The following is a 19,517-nucleotide window of genomic DNA, read 5'->3' on the forward strand; positions in this document are numbered from 1 at the left end:
ATCCCTGGACTCTATAGAAAGGTGGAAGGAAGCTGGGCATGGTGGCACATGCTTAGCACTCAGGAGGCAGAGCCAGCCCAGCCTAGGTAGTGAGTTCCAGGACAGCTAGAGTTACATAGTGAGACCCTTCCCAAAAAAACAAAACAAAAAACCTGACTGTCCAGCCCACTGCAGCTTCTGGAGATGCTAGCACAGGAGGCTGCACGCAGAGTTGAAGCCTGCTTGGACTGCTTAGTGAGGGTTAAAATCAGTGATGGAGCTTTGACTGGCAATTTCAAGGCCCTGGGTTCAATCCCCATGGACACCAAGAAAACAAATAAAAATGACTTTTATTTCTCATTAGAATGCTGGCTTTTGGGCCAGGCATTGGTGGCGCATGCCTTTAATCCCAGCACTCGAGAGGCAGAGGCAGGTGGATCTCTGTGAGTTCGAGGCCAGCCTGGTCTACAGAGTTTGTTCCAGGACAGCTTCCAAAGCCAGAGAAACCCTGTCTCAAAAAAAAAAAAAAAAAGCAATGCTGGCTTTTGAAGTTTTCTAACTGAATCCAGAAGTACGGGGACATCACCAGGAGAGAAGAGGGGCGCATGGTACAGAAGGGGGTGCAAGGCTGGTATCAACTGCAACAGCCAGCAAACTACATAGCTATGTGCGAGGTGTCTACGTCTGCCATGGGAACAGACCTGTAACCCCAGCCTTGGGCTGAGGCAGAAGGATCATGAGTTCAAAGCCAGCCTGGGCTGTGCCAAACCCTGCTTCCAAAAACAGATAACAAAGAGCTGCTCGGTGGTGGCGCACACCTTTAGTCCCAGCACTCGGAGGCAGAGGCTGGCGGATCTCTGTGAGTTCGAGACCAGCCTGGTCTACAATAGCTAGTTCCACGACAGCCTCCAAGGCCACAGAGAACCCCTGTTTCCAACCCCCCCCAAAAAAAAGAAAGAAAGAAAGAAAGAAAGACCCACAGACACCAAAGATATAGATATATAGATATATATAATCATTGTTGTGGTTTGCTCTTTAGAAAAAGCAACAGTAGAACAGACATTATTCTTTATAAATAACTGGCTCCTTTGTGTCAGTTTTTACATTAGAAAAATACATCCTGCCCAAATAGACCTTCCATGGGAAAAATCCATACAAATATAGGTTCAAAGTTCTGCCCAGAATGATGGGCCATCCCTGTCATCCTACCACTCAGGAAGGGGAGGCAGAAAGATTAGGAGTTCAAGGCCAACCTCGGTTAGATATCAAGTTCAAGGCCAGTCTGGGCTACATGAGACCCTACCTCAAATAACAACACCCTATACTTACACACACACACACACACACACACACACACACACACACACACACACACACACGACTCCTGGTCACTGAAAAGGCTCTGCTTCCACAGTGTGGAAAGCCTCCATGGCTTTAAGAGCAACCCCTTCTGGTGGGCCAAACCTCAAGAGAGAACCACCTGTGTTAGTCACTATGACAGTGTTCTCTTCCCGAGACACTGTGGCTCTTGGATTGGACAAAATAAGCCCACTGGCAGTCCGAATAAGAATCTGCTCCTGTCCCTGAGACACTTCCTGGCACACGTCAGAAATTTCCAAAGCCAGGGCTTCCCCCACAGCAGCCACGGTCTCCGGCTCTCTCTGGCCATCTGCCTCCATCCTGGAGCGGAGCTGGCTGACATCCCCAGCTTTGTTTCCAATACTGGGACCCCCATTAGTGGACAATGACCCATCTGGTCCAGGATGAGGCCCTGGCTCAGGCACAGTGTTGGAAGCACAGGCAGCTGGCGGCACAGTGACAGGCAAGACGCTGTGGAGTGGGAAGGCTGCGGCCTCTGCAGGCAGGGAATGGCTGGGGCTGGCCTGCTGCCCTCTGAGGTGGGGTCGGCTCATTTCTCTTAGGTCTCCTGCTTCTGCATTTCCCCATCCTCCAAGAAGCAGGGACTCCACTCCTCCGCCTGATGGTGGGGTACCACGGACACGAGTGCTCCTCTGGATGGCCCCAGAATTCTGCCCTACAGAGTGTTCTGGAACATTCTCTTCAGAAAACCCTGACAGTGGGGCTGGGGGCAGCCCTCTGGGCTCTGCTACCTGGGAATAAAGAGCTGACCTACTGACATCCTGACGCAGAAGAGCAGGGTCTGGAGAGCCACTCCTGGCTTCAAAGTCAGCAGCTGCCGTCACCAAGAGCTGCTGGCCCGCAGGTGGTACACCTCTGCCACTCGAGGGAACCATCTCTCCACAGCTTCCTTCAGAGCAGGGAGAAGGGTTCTCAATGGCTGCAGGGGCAAAACCTGAATGGTTCAGAAAAACAACAGTCACATACCCATCACCACAGTGAGCTGCCCCAAATGAAACTTTCACCAAAGAAGCAGGAATGCAGGTTCTCTTGGAGGCTTGGGCTGGGCAGCGGGATTTTATTGGCTGCTGTATCTATTCACAAAGGTAGATTTTGTATTCTACATGCTCCAGGAGAATTTATGAAGCTGACTCACTGAATGAACCAACAGTGGTCCCTTTTTGGAGGGAAGCCCAAGGGTAAGAGAGGCTTTCAAAACAGATCCACAGACAACCCAGCCCCACCCCTGGAAAACCTGAAAGGTTATTTCGACATAACCTTTCCAGGTTCCCAGCTAAGAGACCCGGTCTTGGGGCCAAGGACCCTCTCACTCAGCCCCAGGACATATGTCGGACATATGATACTGAAGGACCATTTGCTGGAGGAAGCCAACTGTAAGATGATTTAGCAAGGGCGGTGTTCCACACTGTTGCTAGAGGTTCACTGTTCCCACAGAACACAACCGCTTCCCCTGGAGCAGAGATGCACACAAGTTCTAAAATGGGCATGGCCTCTTCCACTGAAGACCTTAGCATCAGGCCAGAAACCAGATAATCCTGGTAAGTCTTTGCAAAGACATGTGACTATTGCCAATACTGTAAGTTCAGAGTACCTAGTAGACAGGATCTGGTCACAGCCAGAACAAAAGCAAGAAAGTCTTCCTTTCAAGTGTCAGATACCACATGTTCAGTGCACCTATGTCCTAGATGCTAAGCCTCAGATGCAAGTGTCCTTGGGACCCAACTCTGCCCCACCTCTCAGAGCAGTCTGGGTCCACTAGCCGGAGAGTCCACTATGAAATGATTCTTAGTCAATAAAGGACTCTAGGAGACCCCAAAACCTCATTACACGGGCATAAACATGGCATGACAGAGTGTTGGAAGGTAGCGATAAAACCCCAAGAGACCAGAGGGGTCTCTCAAATTAGGTCAAAGGGGTACTCCACCCCTAAAAGTGATGGTTCTGGTGCACCTGTGCCTTCTAGTAGGACCACTGAGTATGTGGCAACCCACAAATTACATGATTTACCCTTGCTGGCTGGAGCACGTGGGGACCCAGGCTTCTGCTGGCATCCACTGACGGCAGCAGGACACTCAGGGACATCTGTGGGCAGAACTGCTGTCCGGGCCTTCTTCACTGAGGCCAGACCCTCCCCTGTGACCTACAGAGAGAGGACTCCCTTCTTGGAGCAGCCTAGAGAGGCAGAGGAGCTGGGACTGACACAGCCGGATGCTGAATCCAACATCCCACAGACGTCAACACTGCACCACTCACCGCCACAGCCTGCTCCCTGACCCTCTTCTGTCCACAGGCTTCCTGCGGCTTCCCTTCCATTCCCTGGCAGGAGCACTCTGGCACACTGCTTGGGTGCCGCTCTTTCTTCCTCAGGAATTCTGTGATTCCTAACGACCTGGCAACCTGAGGGAAAGGGGAGAAAAGGAACTTTGCTCAGAGCACAGTGTGCCCGGTGTGTCAATTTCCTGTCTAGACCTGAGTAGAACTCGAAGAGGCTCCTTTGTACAGTAAAGTGCAGTTGACAAGGAGAAAGATGACAGATACTAAGTCATGTGGAGCCCATCATCAGCACAGCTAGCAGGAGCTGCCAGCAGTGATGGTATTCAGGCATTTATACTGGCCCACCTTTGGAGTTCTGACAGGATAAGCCTTCAGCTATTGCCACTAAGAGCACCACCTGTGCCTACTCACTATGTTTCCTTTTAAAGGGGCCCTGCCCACCTCCCATCCTTCTCTCTGCCTCTCTGTCTTTCCCTCTCTCTTCTCTTCTGCTGCTCCTGTCCCCAGAGGCCTGTCTCCCCTCTCTCCTCCCCCTTTTCCCATTTGCTTTCCCCCAATAAAAAAACCCCTCCACCTAAGCTCTGTGGCATGGCATCTTTCTCCTGTGTTGATTTTAGAATCAGAAGTGGGGGTGGAATTGAATCTCTCTCCTCTGTGCCATCACGGCCTTACTAACACAAATGCAACCGAGATTTCTATCTTGCTAGTTGTTACTCTTTTTTTCTTTCTCTTTCAATTCTTTTTTTTTTTTTTTTAATTTTCCAGACAAAGTTTCTCTGTGTAGCTCTGTAGACCAGGCAGGCCTTGAATTCACAGAGATCTTCCTGCCTCTGCCTCCCGAGTGCTGGGGTTAAAGGCGTGCAAAATCACTGCCTGGCTTCTCTTCCAATTCTTACTGGTCTTTTTTTCTCCCTCATCTACCTCCTTATGCTCCCCTCCTCTGGCTCTGTGGGTTTCAGGTGCCCTACAAAGTTTCTGTGAGGCTCAGTGTGGCTTCCATCTAATATGGGGGGGGGGAGCAGGGGCACATTTGAACCTGTGTGTATATAGCAAATGTAAAGGTGTAGGGACAGCTAATACCCTTTATACTGGACTTTATAAAGAGAACACCCTTAGGCATAAGACAGAATGAGGACCAGTAGGAAGGACAGCAGAACACGACTAATGGAGAAAATTGGGTTTGGTAAGGGTAGCACTGCCCAAGCTGAATAGTGTCCCCTTACAAAGTAAGCTACAGACACTGTTCTAAAGTACACATAAAACAAAATTATATCATGACATGAGTGACTGTTGTCATCTATGGAGAATCTGCACAAGCCTTTAGGAAAATAATCCAATGTTTATAATACATAATTAAAAAATAAAATCCTTGGCGGGCGTTGGTGGTGCATGCTTTTAATCCCAGTACTCAGGAGGCAGAGGCAGGCGGATCTCTGTGAGTTCGAGACCAGCCTGGTCTACAAGAGCTAGTTCCAGGACAGCCTCCAAAGCCTCGAAAGCCACAGAGAAACCCTGTCCCAGGAACTGAACCTGAGTCCTCCTCCAGAAGTGCCCTTAGCTGCTGAGCGTTCTCTCCAGGCCTCCACAACGCCTTCGTAAGCATTCACACTACATGTGTAACCATTTGTTTTGTAAGTAAAGGAGAGTGTGTTGATCCTTGGCAGCAGTGTGAAAGCCAGAAAGTCCCACTTAAGTGAGACCTAGGGGCCTGTGCAGAGTAAACATAAGGGAGAAAGAGAGAGAGGGAGAGAGATGGGGAGAGAGAGAGAGAGAGAGAGAGAGAGTGTGTTAAAAGTGTTAACCCTGAACTTCAGGGCACGGGGACTGTAGTGTTCTTTTCTTTGAGCTATTCCAATTTTCAGTTTTCTCTATTACATTAATAAACCAAAACTTTACTTGACAGGACGAGGCCACACACAGGCTAAATATGAAGCTGCCTTACTAGCGGCACCTCCCTTGTTCACAGACTCCTCCCTTTGGCTAACGAAGAAGCAATGCTTTGTCCCTCAAAATGGCACCTCATCGTTGTTTATCTCCAGGGGCTCCTGAGAACACAGGCCAGAGCTGCTGAGGTAATCCTGACACAGTCTCTTCACCACATCATACAACTCTTCAAACTCCTTGTACACAGCTGGAAAGAAAGGCTTCACTCCACGACTTCTCTCAACCTTTGTGAAGGCGAAGATGAGAAGAGTTTAAAACGAGGCAACAGAAACCATAAGCTAACCCTGGAGACAGAGGGAGCTGAGGCCCTTCCCCCAGGAGTGGTCAGTGACCAGAGTTTCCTTCCCTTCCTAGTGGTGCTATGTATGCCACCACCACGCCCAACTCTGAGAGGCTAGGTTGGGGGTAGGATGCCAGAAAACAAATCCTTAGGGTGAAGGCCACAAACCCTGGGATTAGGGTGACCCACAGGGAGCATACAGTTGGGAAAAGGGCACCTTCAGCTCCTAAGGGGTACATTCCCACTGCAGGTTCTGGGCGCCAGAGCTCTCTTCAGCTCTGTCCTAGGGAAGGAAAATAAGTTACTCCAAATGGCCTGGTACATTCTAAAGGAAGTAGGGAGCCAGCTCACGATGTGCTCAGGCTAACCCTCTAACTTGCAGGGGGTCCAGCATATGGTGTGCTCAGGCTAACCCTCTAACTTGACATACCACAGGGACTCACCTTCACCACAAGAAGTTCACACAGGGTCACCACCTGAGCCAGCTGAGGCAGAACCAATTCTACCAGCTCCTCCCGGCCACACTGCTTAAGAACCTGTGGAAACACAGAGTTGGCCACCTTTATCTGGAGTTGGTGTGACTTGGGCAGAAAGATCCAGAATCCGGCTGTATGCAGTTGCACACTGTGCTGTAGCCCAACAACAGAACACCATGGTCAGTTCTAGCTCCAAACATGGACACATCACTGAAGGAGCCGCTAACTATGAGTGTCGGGGCTCCGGTGCAGAGGAGAGCCACACAGCTGCAGACAGTACCCAGGGACAGGCAGGCAGGCAGGGGGTTGGAAAAGCAGCCCAGTCTAGGCCGGGAGAAGCCCAAAGACTTGGATTTCCTTCCAGGGGTGGCATATGGAAGGAGATTATGCTCTGTTAGAAGGGGGTGTTGGTGTGTTGCCAAGGTTAGCCTCACACAGGCCCCTGCCTCAGCTCTCTGAGTATCACCTGGTTCTGGAGGGAGGGCAGGCAGGTGGTGGTGTAGGGAGAGGAGGATCTGAAGCGAGCACTGCTTCAGGAGGCAACACCATCAGATAAGCAAGAAGGGGGGGACGTGTAACCAGGGAGATGAGGGAGGAGGAGCAGGGGGAGAGCCTATCAGGTCCAAGATGGGGACGGGGTGGGTTGGGGGCGGAGCTGGGAGAAGAAAGAGGCTGAGCCAGGCGTAGTAGTTCAGCCTACTAATCTCAGCACTTGGAAGGCTTGAGGTAGAAAGCTTGGCAGGGCCAGTCTGGGCTCCATAATGGGAGTTTACAGCCATCCTGGGCTACAGAGTGAACAATGTGTCAAAGACCTAAACAAAAACAAGAAAGAGGAAGGGGAGGAAGAGGCGGTGGAGGGATGGACTTCTAGCTTGAGCACTAGTGGCCTCTGTGTCCTCCATCTCCCAGCGCTGGGCAGGATCCCAGCTGTGTACCCTCCACCACACGGAAGGTGGGGAGTGCACGGGCACCATGTACAGAGCTTTCTTTCTTTTGGGGGGTTGGTTTGGGGGGTTGGTTTGTGAGGGTATTATTTTTGGGTTTGTTTTGTTGGAGAAAGTATTTTACTACATAGCTCTGGCTGGCCTTGAAGGCCCAGAGATCTACCTGCCTTTGCCTGAAGTACTGAGGTTAAAGGTGTATGCTACATGCTCAGCCACTGAGTTTCCTGGTGACAGATGCAGGCTCCAGAGGAAGGCCTCGTCAGGAAGGACAAACATGGGATCTGCAGAGTGGACACACCAAGTGTGAGCGGTGCAGGGAGGCCTGGGTTCAGAGAGAGTAAACAGGGGCTGCCAAGATCTGAGGGGCCCAGAGGAGCTCAGCAAGAAACTTATTGGCAGGACAAAAATGTGTAACTACAGGCCTGCGTGCCTGGTGCATGAGTGCCGTCCCCAAAACCCAGGTGAAGGTAGCCGGAGGGGGCCAACTCTGCCAAGTTCATCTCCACATACCCACAGATGCACGTAAAAGCACGTGCAGGCACAAGGCACACGCCTGCACACATGCACACGCCTGCACACATGCACACGCCCGCACACATGCACACGCCCGCACACATGCACACGCCCGCACACATGCACACGCCCGCACACATGCACACGCCCGCACACATGCACACGCCCGCACACATGCACACGCCCGCACACATGCACACGCCCGCACACATGCACACGCCCGCACACATGCACACGCCCGCACACATGCACACGCCCGCACACATGCACACGCCTGCACACTAGGCGATTAAGTTTAACTTGAACTTTCAAAAGCTCTTGGGAGAAGACAACCTTGTGGTCTCAGCTCTGTGGATGTGTGGGAAAGCTGGTTCATATGGTGTCACCTTGCCATGACTTCAACTCTGGGCAAGTGTTTGATAGCAGTCATCTCTTTAATGGTAGCCAGTGAGAACATCCACCTGGCAGTTTTGTCAACCAACAGGTTTGGCTGTCACTCCCCCTGCTTCCTGCTGGAGTGGCAACTTTGTCTAGTTTGTACACACTGCCCCTCCATAACCAGAGCTGGGCTTGGTATGTTCTGGGCACAGTTCATTGACAAATAGATGAGAACTTCTTGAGGGGAGCGGTTCTCATCTAAGAGTCAGAGTGGCCCTGCTCACAGCAGCTACTCAACTATCAGACAGAGAGGGTGCTGTCGGGAGGAAAGAGTCCCACTGTAGCCATTTTGCACAGCCTGGGCCAGCCTCACTGCCCCTGATACCAAAGAACCTGAATTCAATTCTGGCCCTGCCTCCTGCCTGCAGCCTCCCTGAGCAACCTTGCTTTCCTGGAGTTTCGGCTGCTCATGTGTTAAGGTGGAGACCACAGTGAAATACACACAAGGAGGCTGACGCGGGGATTAGCAGAGTCCAGGGAGGGAGAGCGGCTGAGCTGCCTCACTGAAAATGCTCTGTAGATGGTACTAATTCTAATGCCAACCACTAACTCCAAAGACTCTGTCTCAAGTCTCTACAGTCAGCCATACAAAGTTGCATGACTCCAGAGGAACGGAGCAAAGCGGCAATTTGTAATGTCACATGTGCCTAAGACATGTTCTAGGAAGACCACTTTCTAGAAACCCGTCTTAATCACTGAGCCAGCTCTCTCGCCCCATGGCCTGGAACCCTCAACCCTTTTGCTTCAGCCTCCCTCTTGCACCACCACACAAGGCTAGGATGTTGGTGTTTTACTTTCAACTTCAGAAACCTGACAGGGAGCCAGAGATGATGGCCCAGGCCTGTAACACCAGCACCCAGGAGACTGAAGCAAGAAGACTGTGAGATCAAGGCCAGCAGGAGCCTATGCATCATGACCCTGTCTTAAACAAGAAACAGAGAGAAGGCAGAAGGGAGTTGTTACATACTGGGCCAGCTGACTTTGAGTTACCTCCTGGAGCCGTGCTCTCCTGGAGACGCTCAGCCTTGAGGGTGCAACAGGAGCGCTGTTTGGCTGGACAGCTCTGCTCTGTGGGAGGCTGGCTGTGCTGAACTCTGCCTGGCTTGCCCAACTTCCATTCTTAGGTTCTAGGTACTTCTCTGGTTTCACAGGAGCCGGGGGACTTCTACTTTGTGCTTCAGGTACCACTGTCTCTTCAGCTTCGAGAGGCTGACCATTCTAAACAGTGTTGCACATCCAAAAATAAAACAAAATGAGATTTTGAAAAATCATGCGTTATGATATGCCATCATGGAAACCTTAAAGCAGAAAAATGTCCAGTCAAATGCAAAGGACTCCTACACTATTTTTCTCTAGTTAACCCTCTTTAACCACAATGGTACATTCTAAACTTTCCCAACACCCGGGAGGCAGAGGCCAGGATCTCTGTGAGCCTGGTGTACATAGTGAATTCTAGGATAGCCAGAGCTACATAGTGAGACCTCTGTCTTGAAAAACAAAACAAAATAAAAGAATGGAATCCATGGGGCTGGAAGGATAGCTCAGGAGTCAGCAGTGCTGTCTGTTTTTCCAGAGACAGGGTTCTAATCCCAGCACCCACATGGTGGCTCACAACCATCTGTAACTCCAGTTCCAGGGATCCAATGCTCTCTTCTGGTCTCAAAAGACAAAATGCACACACATGGTACACAGACATACATGTAAACAAAACAACATACACACAAAACCAATTAAAAAGAAGGAAGGAAGCCACTAGGTGGAAACATGGTAATGGGGTAAGTTGGGAACTTGGTTAGGGGACCAAGGTGAGGGAGATGTGCTCAGTTTAGAATTCCAGAATTCCCTCCCGCCTGCTGGTGCAGCTCCTGCCCTGAGGTTCACTGGGTTTGCCCCTTTCTGAGACCTACCTAAAGGTGGGGGGCACTATCTCTTCTTCTCTTTCTTCCTCCTCCTCCACCTCCTTCTGTTCCATCTTTTTCTTTCCGATGCTGCCCAGAGCCTACATGTGATCTTAAACTTCCTGAGTAACACTCTGGGCTTCCTTGCTGTTTTTCTTTTTTTCCCCCATCTTGTAACTGCATGATTTTATTAAATCTACTTTCTCTAACAGAACTATCAGTTGAAGACAGAAAATTTCTTACAGATACAACCTCCTGTTTTTCTAAAGCTCCCCTCCCCACTATGTAGCTGCTCTCCAGGCTGCCTCATCTCAGGCAGCTTGGCTTTGGTTCTTTCCCTTCTCCGTTCGCCTTCTCCCTTATAGACAGCTGTGGGACCTACAGTTTGCCTGCCCAGGTTTTCTTTTAAACTCTAGTAAACTTTGTTTGTATCAGTTCTTAAATTCTTTTATTGATAAAACTAAGAATCCTAGGAGGGGACCCCAATTTCCCAGATAACATCTGATAGGACTCCCAAAAATTTCTGTAAACACTTCTTTTCTGCCTTTTGTTTAATTGGCAGAGAAAATGAACTCATTCCTGCAATGCTAGACAGCATCAATGGGGTATGTCTAAAAATAAAACCAAGGGCCTACAGTGCTGGTTAAGAGCCCTGACCACTTGTCCAAAGTACCCAGATTCAATTCCCAGCACCCACATGGCAGCTCACAACCACCTGTAACTCCAGTTCCAGGGGCTCTGGCATCCTCACATAGACATACATGCAGGTAAAACCCCAATGTACATAAAAAAAAAAAAAAAAAATTGAAATTGGCGGGGCGTTGGTGGCATACACCTTTAATCCCAGCACTCAGGAGGCAGAGGCAGGTGGATCTCTGTGAGTTCGAGACCAGCCAGGTCTACAAGAGCTAGTTCCAGGTCAGCCTCCAAAGCCACAGAGAAACCCTGTCTCGAAAAACCAAAAAAAAAAAAAAAAAAAAAAAAAAAAAAAAAAGCCAGGCCTGGTGGCATATGACTTTAATCCCAGCACAGCAAAGGTAGACCAAGCAGGCACAGTGAGTTCCAAGCTAGCCAGGGCTACACAGTGAGACCCTGCCTCAGAAACAAAAAAAACGAGGGAGACACAAATACCTTGGGAGAGACAGACACATAACAGGCAGGTCCAGGTCGGTTAGTAGAGCTTGTTAACACAGAGATCTCTGGTTCATATTCTCCAGGCAGACAAGAATCTACAGCTGTCTTCAGGAGCTAGCCTGTGCTCTCCCTGGTTGAGAAAGGGCAGGGTGCTCTTTGTCTTCATAAATCTGTCTTGCTTTTAGGCCAATAGAGGAAGAGCAGAGAGTGCCCGGCACTCACTGCTTCTATCTTCAGCTCAGTAATCCTTTATATTTAGGGGAGGTACCTTCTGCTTTCCAACACCACCCTGCCCCATACAACTTGAGACGAAGAATGGTCTTTTTCTTTTCTTTCTTTTTTTGTTTTGTTTTGTTTTTTTTGTTTGTTTGTTTGTTTTTTGAGACAAGACTTCTCCCTGGACCTAGCTCTCTAGACCAGGCTAATCTCGGACTCAGAGATCTGTTTGGGATTAAAGGCATGCACCACTGCCCAGCTCAAAGTGGCTTTTCAAAAGTTGAAGTTTTCTAGGGCTAGAGAGGTGGCTCAGTGGTTAAGAACATATGTGGTCACCAGACCTGAGTTTGGTTCCCAGGACCCACATCAAGTGGCACATGAACACACACACACACACACACACACACACTTAAAAAATAACAAGATTAGAGTTTTCCATCTATGAAAATCTGGCATCCTAGCCTACAGTGTAGGCTTTGAAGCCAAAAGACTTGGCCTGACTCCACTTTGGACTGAGACCTAGAAGCGCTGGGCCTGGGCTTGATCAAGTCACCCCTCTGGGCCTCACTGCAGCACCTCACGTGGGAGTGGTCACTAAGAAAATGTACAGGGGCTGGGCATAGAGTGAATCCCAGCATGGGGAGGTGGCGGCAGGTGGATCGCAAAAAAGAAAACAGAATGCACAGGGCCAGGTAGGGCCCAGTGGTAGAGCACCTGCCTGGAAGCAGAAGTCCTTGAGAACAGTCCTTATCACTAAGAGGAAGAGGAAGAGGGAGGGAGGGGAGGAAGGGGAGGAGGAGGAGAGGTACAGTGAGGCACAGGACTGTCCAATGTCTGCATAAAGTAAATGGTAGTGGTACTGTTGGCACCAATGCTAAAGGCATGGTAACATTTTTAAATCCATCACAAGGCTGCCCCAGGGCTCTACCACCAGGCTCCAGTACAGATCTCCTGGGCCCAAATGTTCTGTCCCAAGGTACTAATGTTAATCAAACATTAAAGTAGTTTCACCCTACTTTAGAAGCTGTTGATCCACTACGAGGAGAGAAGCCACAGCAGGCAGGCACTATGGATTATGCCCCAAACCTGACCTTTCCCACATTCCTTGGCCACCTGAGTAGCAGCGGAGAGTAAGTAGGGCCATAGACAAAAGAATCTACCTCCCACTTGTTTGGCATCAGTGTAACAACTCTGGGTCTGGGCCCCTCAGGACTTGGTCCTGAGCCCCATCTGACACTGTTAAAATTTAATTGAAGGAGGATGGGGAAAAGCACAGACACAAGGGCTCCATCAGCAGATAGAAATGTTACCTGCGGGTTACACCAGGCTGACTCTGCCTCTTCCGTGCAGAGAGCGGCTGGTGTGGACAGCACGGGGGAAGCCAGACCTCTGGTCTTTGAGCCCATGCACCCCAGAGTCGGGCTCCTATTAGCTTTCTCGGACAGCAACATCTCAGGCTCCAGCTGGCCATGGCCTGGATTGAGTTTAAAATGCCTCGCCAGTCCCCCCTTTCCTATGTATGCCTTTTCACAAGTCTGACACCTAAAGGCCTTGGGCCTCAGGGCACAGCCCTCAAGGTCAAAGAGCCCTCGCTTCTCTGTCTGCTCTTCCTCCTCATCCACACTCAGCTCTGAGTAGTCATCAGAATCTGACAGGTGCCCATCTGCTAAGTCCTCTGTTTTGATGAATTTATAATCTCTGGCTTTATATTTGGGAGGCCGGGATATCCGTCCAGATCGTGTCTTCACCTTTAAAGATTTCTTCATTGTTACGGTACGTGCTGTGGGCAAGCTGGAAATGAACAGACCTGCTGAACTGGATGAGACAGGTGCCACTGCAGGCGGGCCAGAGGCCACCAAGGAGCTCAGAGTGACCCCATGCCCATTTGCAGCCTGAGGGGCCTTGACTCTCCTTGAAGGGACTGGATGAAGGGCTGGCAGTGGCTTCTGTACAAGCACCCGAGGAGCAGAGGGCTGAGAGAAGCTTCTGAGGAAGCACAGCTGTGAGCCAGTCCTCCCCAGGGCCTGCACCCTGAGCAGCTGAGGGCTGGAGACATAGAGCCCCGGGCCGGAGCTCCTCCTAGGTAGCTGGCTTTGTCTTGCTGTTTTAGGTTGGATGGTGGCCAGAGGGGGCATTGGCCTTTCCGTACGTTTTGTGTCACCAGATGTCACCTTGACACAAATGGCCTCAAGTTGCTTAAACACAAAAAGAAAATGGGAAAAAGAAAAGAAACATTACAATTCCCAACATCTGTGCTGTCCGCATCCCCACCACCACCCAACAGTTGTGAGCTACCTAAAGCAGGTGCAGAGAACCGAACTTGGATCCTCTGAAAGAACAGTACACGCTCTTAACCACTGAGCCATCTCTACACTGTGTGTGTGTGTGTGTGTGTGTGTGTGTGTGTGTGTAAGCTATGTGTGTGCAGGTGCCCAACACCGACGGAGGAGATCAGATCCCCCATAGCTGGAGTTGTTAAAGGTGAGTTGTAACATGGGTGCTGGGAACAGAACTAGGTCCTCTGGAAGAGCATAAGACATTCTTAACCACTGACCCATCTCTCCAGCCTTCTTGATATATGATTTTGTTAAAAACTGTATAATAGTATCAAAGGGGCCTGGAGAGATGGCTCAGAGATTAAGAGCACTGGCTGTTCTTCCAGAGGACTTAGGTTCAATTCCCAGCAACCACACCACAAGCTCGCAAACATCTGTCACTTCATTCCCAAGGTATCTAAGGCCCAGACATATAAGCAGGTAAAACATCCATAGGCATATGAGTTTTAATTATTTATTTTTAGTTTATGTGCATTGGTGTTTTGCCTGCATGTGTATTATGCAGATCTCCTGGAACTGGAGTTAAGACACCTGTGAGCTGCCATGTGGGTGCTGGAAATTGAACCCAGGACCTCTGGAAGAGCAGCCAGTGCTCTTAACCTCTGAGCCATCTCTCTAGCCCCTGAATAAAAATTTTTTAAGGAAAATAATATTTTAGCCAAGTGTAACAGTACACATCTTTAATCCCATAATTCTGGAGGCAGAAGCAAGCATATCTCTGTGAATTGTAGGCCAGCCAAGGTATATAGTGAGATTCTGTCTCAAAAAAATAAAACAAAATAGTATCATCCCAAATTGGGAGTGGTGACATACATACTTGTTAACTCAGCATTCGGGAGGGTGAGGCAGGAGAATGGCCACAAGTTACAGATTGGCCTGAACTACATAACAATGTATTATGTATCTATCTCAACATCAACAATCAAGTAAGTAGACAAAGCCATCTCCTGTAGCCTGACTGCATTTTCAAGACTTCAGAGGATTGTTTTTCTTTTGAGGAATTCATCCTCATTGATGCATGTAACTCCAAGTTCATTTTCTCTGCAATACTGAGTTCATTATTCTCCTATTCTCCTATTGATGGAGATAGATGCTTTCTAAGGCTGTTTTTATAGTCTGTTCAAAATCCTACTAGTGTGTATTTATGTATGTGTGTGAGTTTCTCCAGCAATAAACACCTAGAAGTAAGGTTGCAGTTTCAACAGGTTTTTTGTTTTGTTTTGTCTTGTTTTTGAGACAGGTTTTCTCTGTGTAGCTTTGGAGCCTGTCCTGGAACTCCCTCTGTAGACCAGGCTGGCCTCGAACTCACAGAGATCTACCTGTCTCTACCTCCCGAGTGCTTGGATTAAAGGTGTATGCCACCAACGCCCTGCCAGTTTCAACAGTTTGTTTTTTTTTTTAATTCAACGAAAACTGTATATGCTCTTTGACCCAGTAATTTGACCCACCAGATGCCAGTAGCATCCCCAAGGTGTGACAAAGTTTGTGTTTCTCCAGGGGCTGGGATGCAGCCCCGATGATTTGAGACCAGCACAGCCTCTACAGACCCAGTCTTTTACCAGTGGGAGCTGGTAACTGTCACAGAGGGCAGGACTGCCACTGAGGTCAAGCTGGGACGCCCCCTTGTCTGCATGCCTGGCACACTATTACAAACAGAAGACCTGCTTTGTGATTACGGCATATGAAGACGTACGTGCAGTAGGTGCAGGTGTCCCATGAGCCCATAATTCCTGCTTGTGACTCCAAGATAGCGAGTTTTGCTTTGCTGTGCACATCGTTAAGAAACACTGCTTGTTCACTTCACTGTAAGTGTCCCAGCTTGTCTCCAAGCTCTTGGGATATAGCAGATATCTTAAGAATGACACACACACACACACACACACACACACACACACACACACACACACACACACACACACCCTTGTTTTAGGGAAACTGGTCTAATTTATTGATCTGATATCCTGACTGGCTAACCATGTGTGCCAGTGGGTGTAGCACTTGCTACTTTGTTTTGTGTCTATTTTGTTCAGCATAAGTCTGTAAGTCCCTCTGGCACCCACTTATAAAAATAGGCTAAACCCTGCTCTCACCCTGAGGTCTCCCTGGCCCTTTGTTAATCCCTGAAGTTCTATAGGATTGCCTCTCCTGGGACAGAACCCCCAGACCCATCTTTTCAAAAGTTTCACTGATGATTCTAAAAGCAGGCAAGAATCTCCAGGGACAGGTCAGGCAGATAATAATGTCACTGTGATACAAACGGAGGCTGTCCCAGAAGAGACAGTCTCTAAGGTACCTTGAAGGTTGCAATGAATTCTGTCAGGCATGCAAGACGCTTTGGTCTAAGGGAAAAGAGCAGATTCCTGGAGGCTGGAAATGTGCACAGGTGTTGGTGGAACTGTGTCTGTGGGGTGAGAGCAAGAGAGGTGGAGACCAGCGTCCCAAACTACCACAGGCAAGTGTGTTCACTGGTGTGTCCTTCTGGGTCACTGTCCCCACGCTGAGCCCCAACTGTACCCTGTACATTGCCTGTCCTCTGCTGAATTTCCAGTCAGAACCCATCTTTGCATGTCTAGCTCAAATACTGCCTTTTCAACACTGACTGGTGTTCCAAGACAGAAACTATTTCCTTTTTTCTGAAGGTATTCAGTTCTTTGAATCCATAAGTTTTGGCCTTGGTTGGATATTGTCTGGGTCATGCTTCATTTCCAACTAGTTCACAGATCCCTCAGGGGCAAAGTCCACATCTGCTTAGCCTTTGGCTTTCAATGGTACGTTTAGGCTGCAAGTTATCTGTAGACCAGGCCACACAGGTACATTCAGCTCTCACCATCTCCGTTAGATCAGCTACCAACTACAATTCTATCAAGCTAACTCTAAGTCTGCCTTTATTTAATGGAGATTACGTTATTACCTCCTTCCAAAGCTGTTCTATCAAATTCAAAGTTGTGACCATATTTAGCAGGGTGGTGAAGATGCAGGCTCTATAGTATAGCCGCCTGAGACACAACACACTGAGCAAAGTCACTTAACCTCTCTTGAGCTGGTTCCCCAGGGGCTGGAGGTAAAGCTCCGCTGGTAGTGTTTAACTAACCACAGAGTAACCTTGAGTTCAGTCCCCAGCACTGCATAACCCTGGCATGGTGCTGCCTTCATCCTGGAGCATGTTGAGGAAGTATTAGACATTCAAAGTCAGCCGGGAGGTGGTGGCACACGCCTTTAGTCCCAGCACTTGGAAGGCAGAGGCAGGAGGATCTCTGTGAGTTCCAGAACAGCCAGAGTTGTAACACAGACAAATCCCGTATCAAAACAAAACAAAAAGGAAAGAAATTCAAATTCATTTTCAGCCACACATCAAATTTGCATCCAGCCTAAGAAATGAGGCCTAATCTCCAATAAACAAACAAAAAGCAAAACACAGGCTGGGCGTTGGTGGCGCATGCCTTTAATCCCAGCACTCGGGAGGCAGAGGCAGGTGATCTCTGTGAGTTCGAGGCCAGCCTGGTCTCCAGAGCAAGTGCCAGGATAGGCTCCAAAGCTACACAGAGAAACCCTGTCTCGAAAAACAAACAACAAAAAAAAAGCAAAACGCCATCCACCATGTGGTTGCCGACACCCACGCCACTCAGAGAAAAAGTTTGGCACAGGACAGAGGCACTGTGACAGGAGCTGCCACTTCCTGGAGGCTGTACCAGTAGTGTGCCACATTCTGACCCAGAGTTGATGTCCAGGGCCTGTGCGGAGACACTTTTTCCGTTGCCGCACACTGAAGCTTATCTAGTGAGCCAGCCTTCCCGCAAACAAAGAAACCAATGGCCAAAGAGGGTCACTCACTCTTCTAGAAAGTGCTGTTGGGCAGTCATACCGCCTTACCAAACTCTAGCAACACAGGTCTCCAGTCTTTTTCTTTAATTTAAAAAAATTTATTATGTGTGTGTAGGTCAGGGGACAACTTTGTGGAGTCGGTTCTCAGCTTCCACCTTTTCATGGGTTCTGGGGATGAAGCTGAGGTTGCCAGGCTTGGGTGGCCTTTACACACCAAGTACCTTCACCAAGCTGGGCCATCTTGCTGGTTCACCTGTCCAGACTTTTAGTTTTTTTATTTAAACTATTCCCTCAACCGAATTTCCAGTCTCTATGACCAATTGGAAACAAGCCTACACAGCCAAAAACTACCTGAAAGCCAAACCTCAAAGCTGAAGACTGCCGAGTTCTAGTGTACTCCCTACACTATTTATTCTGATGGAAGCAGCTGTCTCTTTGGGTAACTCTGGAGTGAGATGTGTTTTATCATTTCCGACGCCAGCCGGCCAAGGGGATGTGTTTTTACGCCTGACACGGAGTGCCTGCAGTTTCTTTCGGGAGCTATCGGGATCCTCCAGGGAGGAGAAGCCAGATTGTAGTTCCTGCTCTCCCAACTGCCAAACGCTGTGTGAGCAGCGAAGTAAACCAGGGGCGCTCTGCAGTACGGGGCCTCCGCGTGCTGTACATCTGCTGCTGTATCGGGACAGGGTACGGGACACCGGGTTTGCCCAAGTCTACAGCGAGCCACTAGCGGGGACGCTAAGCTGTGCCGCGGGGTGGGAGGCGGCCGCTGCGCTGCGGGCGAGCGAGCGAGCTTCTGGTGTTTGTCCTCGGCGTCTGCTCAGCTCGGGGCTCCGGTGTCAGGGCCACGGCACCGCCCGCTGGAAAGCGAGTCCTCCCTCGTGTCCCCCGCGGGGGACACGCTTGACTCGGTGTGGACGGACACACTGCCAGGGAGCCGGGAGGCCCGGGGGGCGCGCGCCGGGCATCGCTGCGCCGTCCCCGCGGCGCTGGGCTGGGGGTGACCCGCGTTCCGCACGCCCGCCGCCTCCCGCCGCCTCCGGCCGCCTCGTTCCACCCCCCGCGGCGCCTCACCTGGGGCGGCGGCGGGCGCGTGGCCCCGGCGCCCGGTCCCCGCTGCAGGGCGGCCTGCCGGGCCGCGTCCCGGAGCCGCTGCGCCGCGTCCCGCGCACCAAGGGCGGCGGCTGCGCCCGAGCCACCTGCTCCAGGACCCGCCGCACCTGCTCGGGGCCCAGCGGGGCCACGCGCACCGCGCTGTGGCTCCGGCCGGGAAGAGCCGAGCCACTGCCGCTGCCATTCCCGGGCTCGGGCTCCGGATCCGCGCCCGCCATGGCGACCGAAGCGGGGACTCGAACCCGCGTCCCCTGTAGCGGCGGCGCGGAAGTGCGTCACCCGGGAGAGGGCGGGACCTGCGAATACCCGCGGGCCGAGACGCCGCCTGCCGGGCTCGCCCGGGGTGCCGCGCTTAGGTACCGCCCCCTCGCGGAGGACGCCGCGGCCGCCTACAGTGGTCCGGTCCTCGGCCGCCTCGGGTCCCGGTGCGGCTCCTCCTTGTTCCGCCGACCCCGACCCATCCCTAACCCTAAAGTTCAGATGATGAGCTCGCGGTCACGGGCACGCACCGCCACTCCCGCCTTTGTGCGGTGCTGGGGCGCCAACCGTTGCTTTTTCAATGCTGGGACAAATACTCCACCAAGTTAGCATTTAATTTTTTTTTCCCCTGAGTACCCTGGACAGGCTCCAAAGCTACACAGAGAAACCCTGTCTCTACCCCCCCCCCAAAAAAAAAAAACCCCACTCCACCCCAAAAACAAAAAGCACAGTTGGGTTCGTCGTGAACCAAGGTTAACGTAGATTTAAGAGCAGGGGTTACGGGAATGAGC

The 19,517-nt window shown here is 50.6% G+C and overlaps 1 protein-coding gene across 1 annotated transcript; it reads right to left on the reverse strand.

Moving 5' to 3' along the window:
• Nucleotides 1-971: 971 nt before the first annotated feature.
• Znf839 (zinc finger protein 839) lies at nt 972-19,003 on the reverse strand. The gene is given in 9 exon segments (XM_027416610.1): nt 972-2,293; nt 3,367-3,499; nt 3,613-3,756; nt 5,652-5,801; nt 6,301-6,393; nt 9,219-9,446; nt 12,787-13,671; nt 18,709-18,803; nt 18,806-19,003. Coding segments are annotated over 9 exon segments (2,814 nt in total). The 5' UTR covers nt 18,966-19,003; the 3' UTR covers nt 972-1,367.
• Nucleotides 19,004-19,517: the final 514 nt, after the last annotated feature.

The sequence above is a fragment of the Cricetulus griseus genome, chromosome 5 (genome assembly GCF_003668045.3).
Source record: "Cricetulus griseus strain 17A/GY chromosome 5, alternate assembly CriGri-PICRH-1.0, whole genome shotgun sequence".
NCBI classification, from domain to species: domain Eukaryota; kingdom Metazoa; phylum Chordata; class Mammalia; order Rodentia; family Cricetidae; genus Cricetulus; species Cricetulus griseus.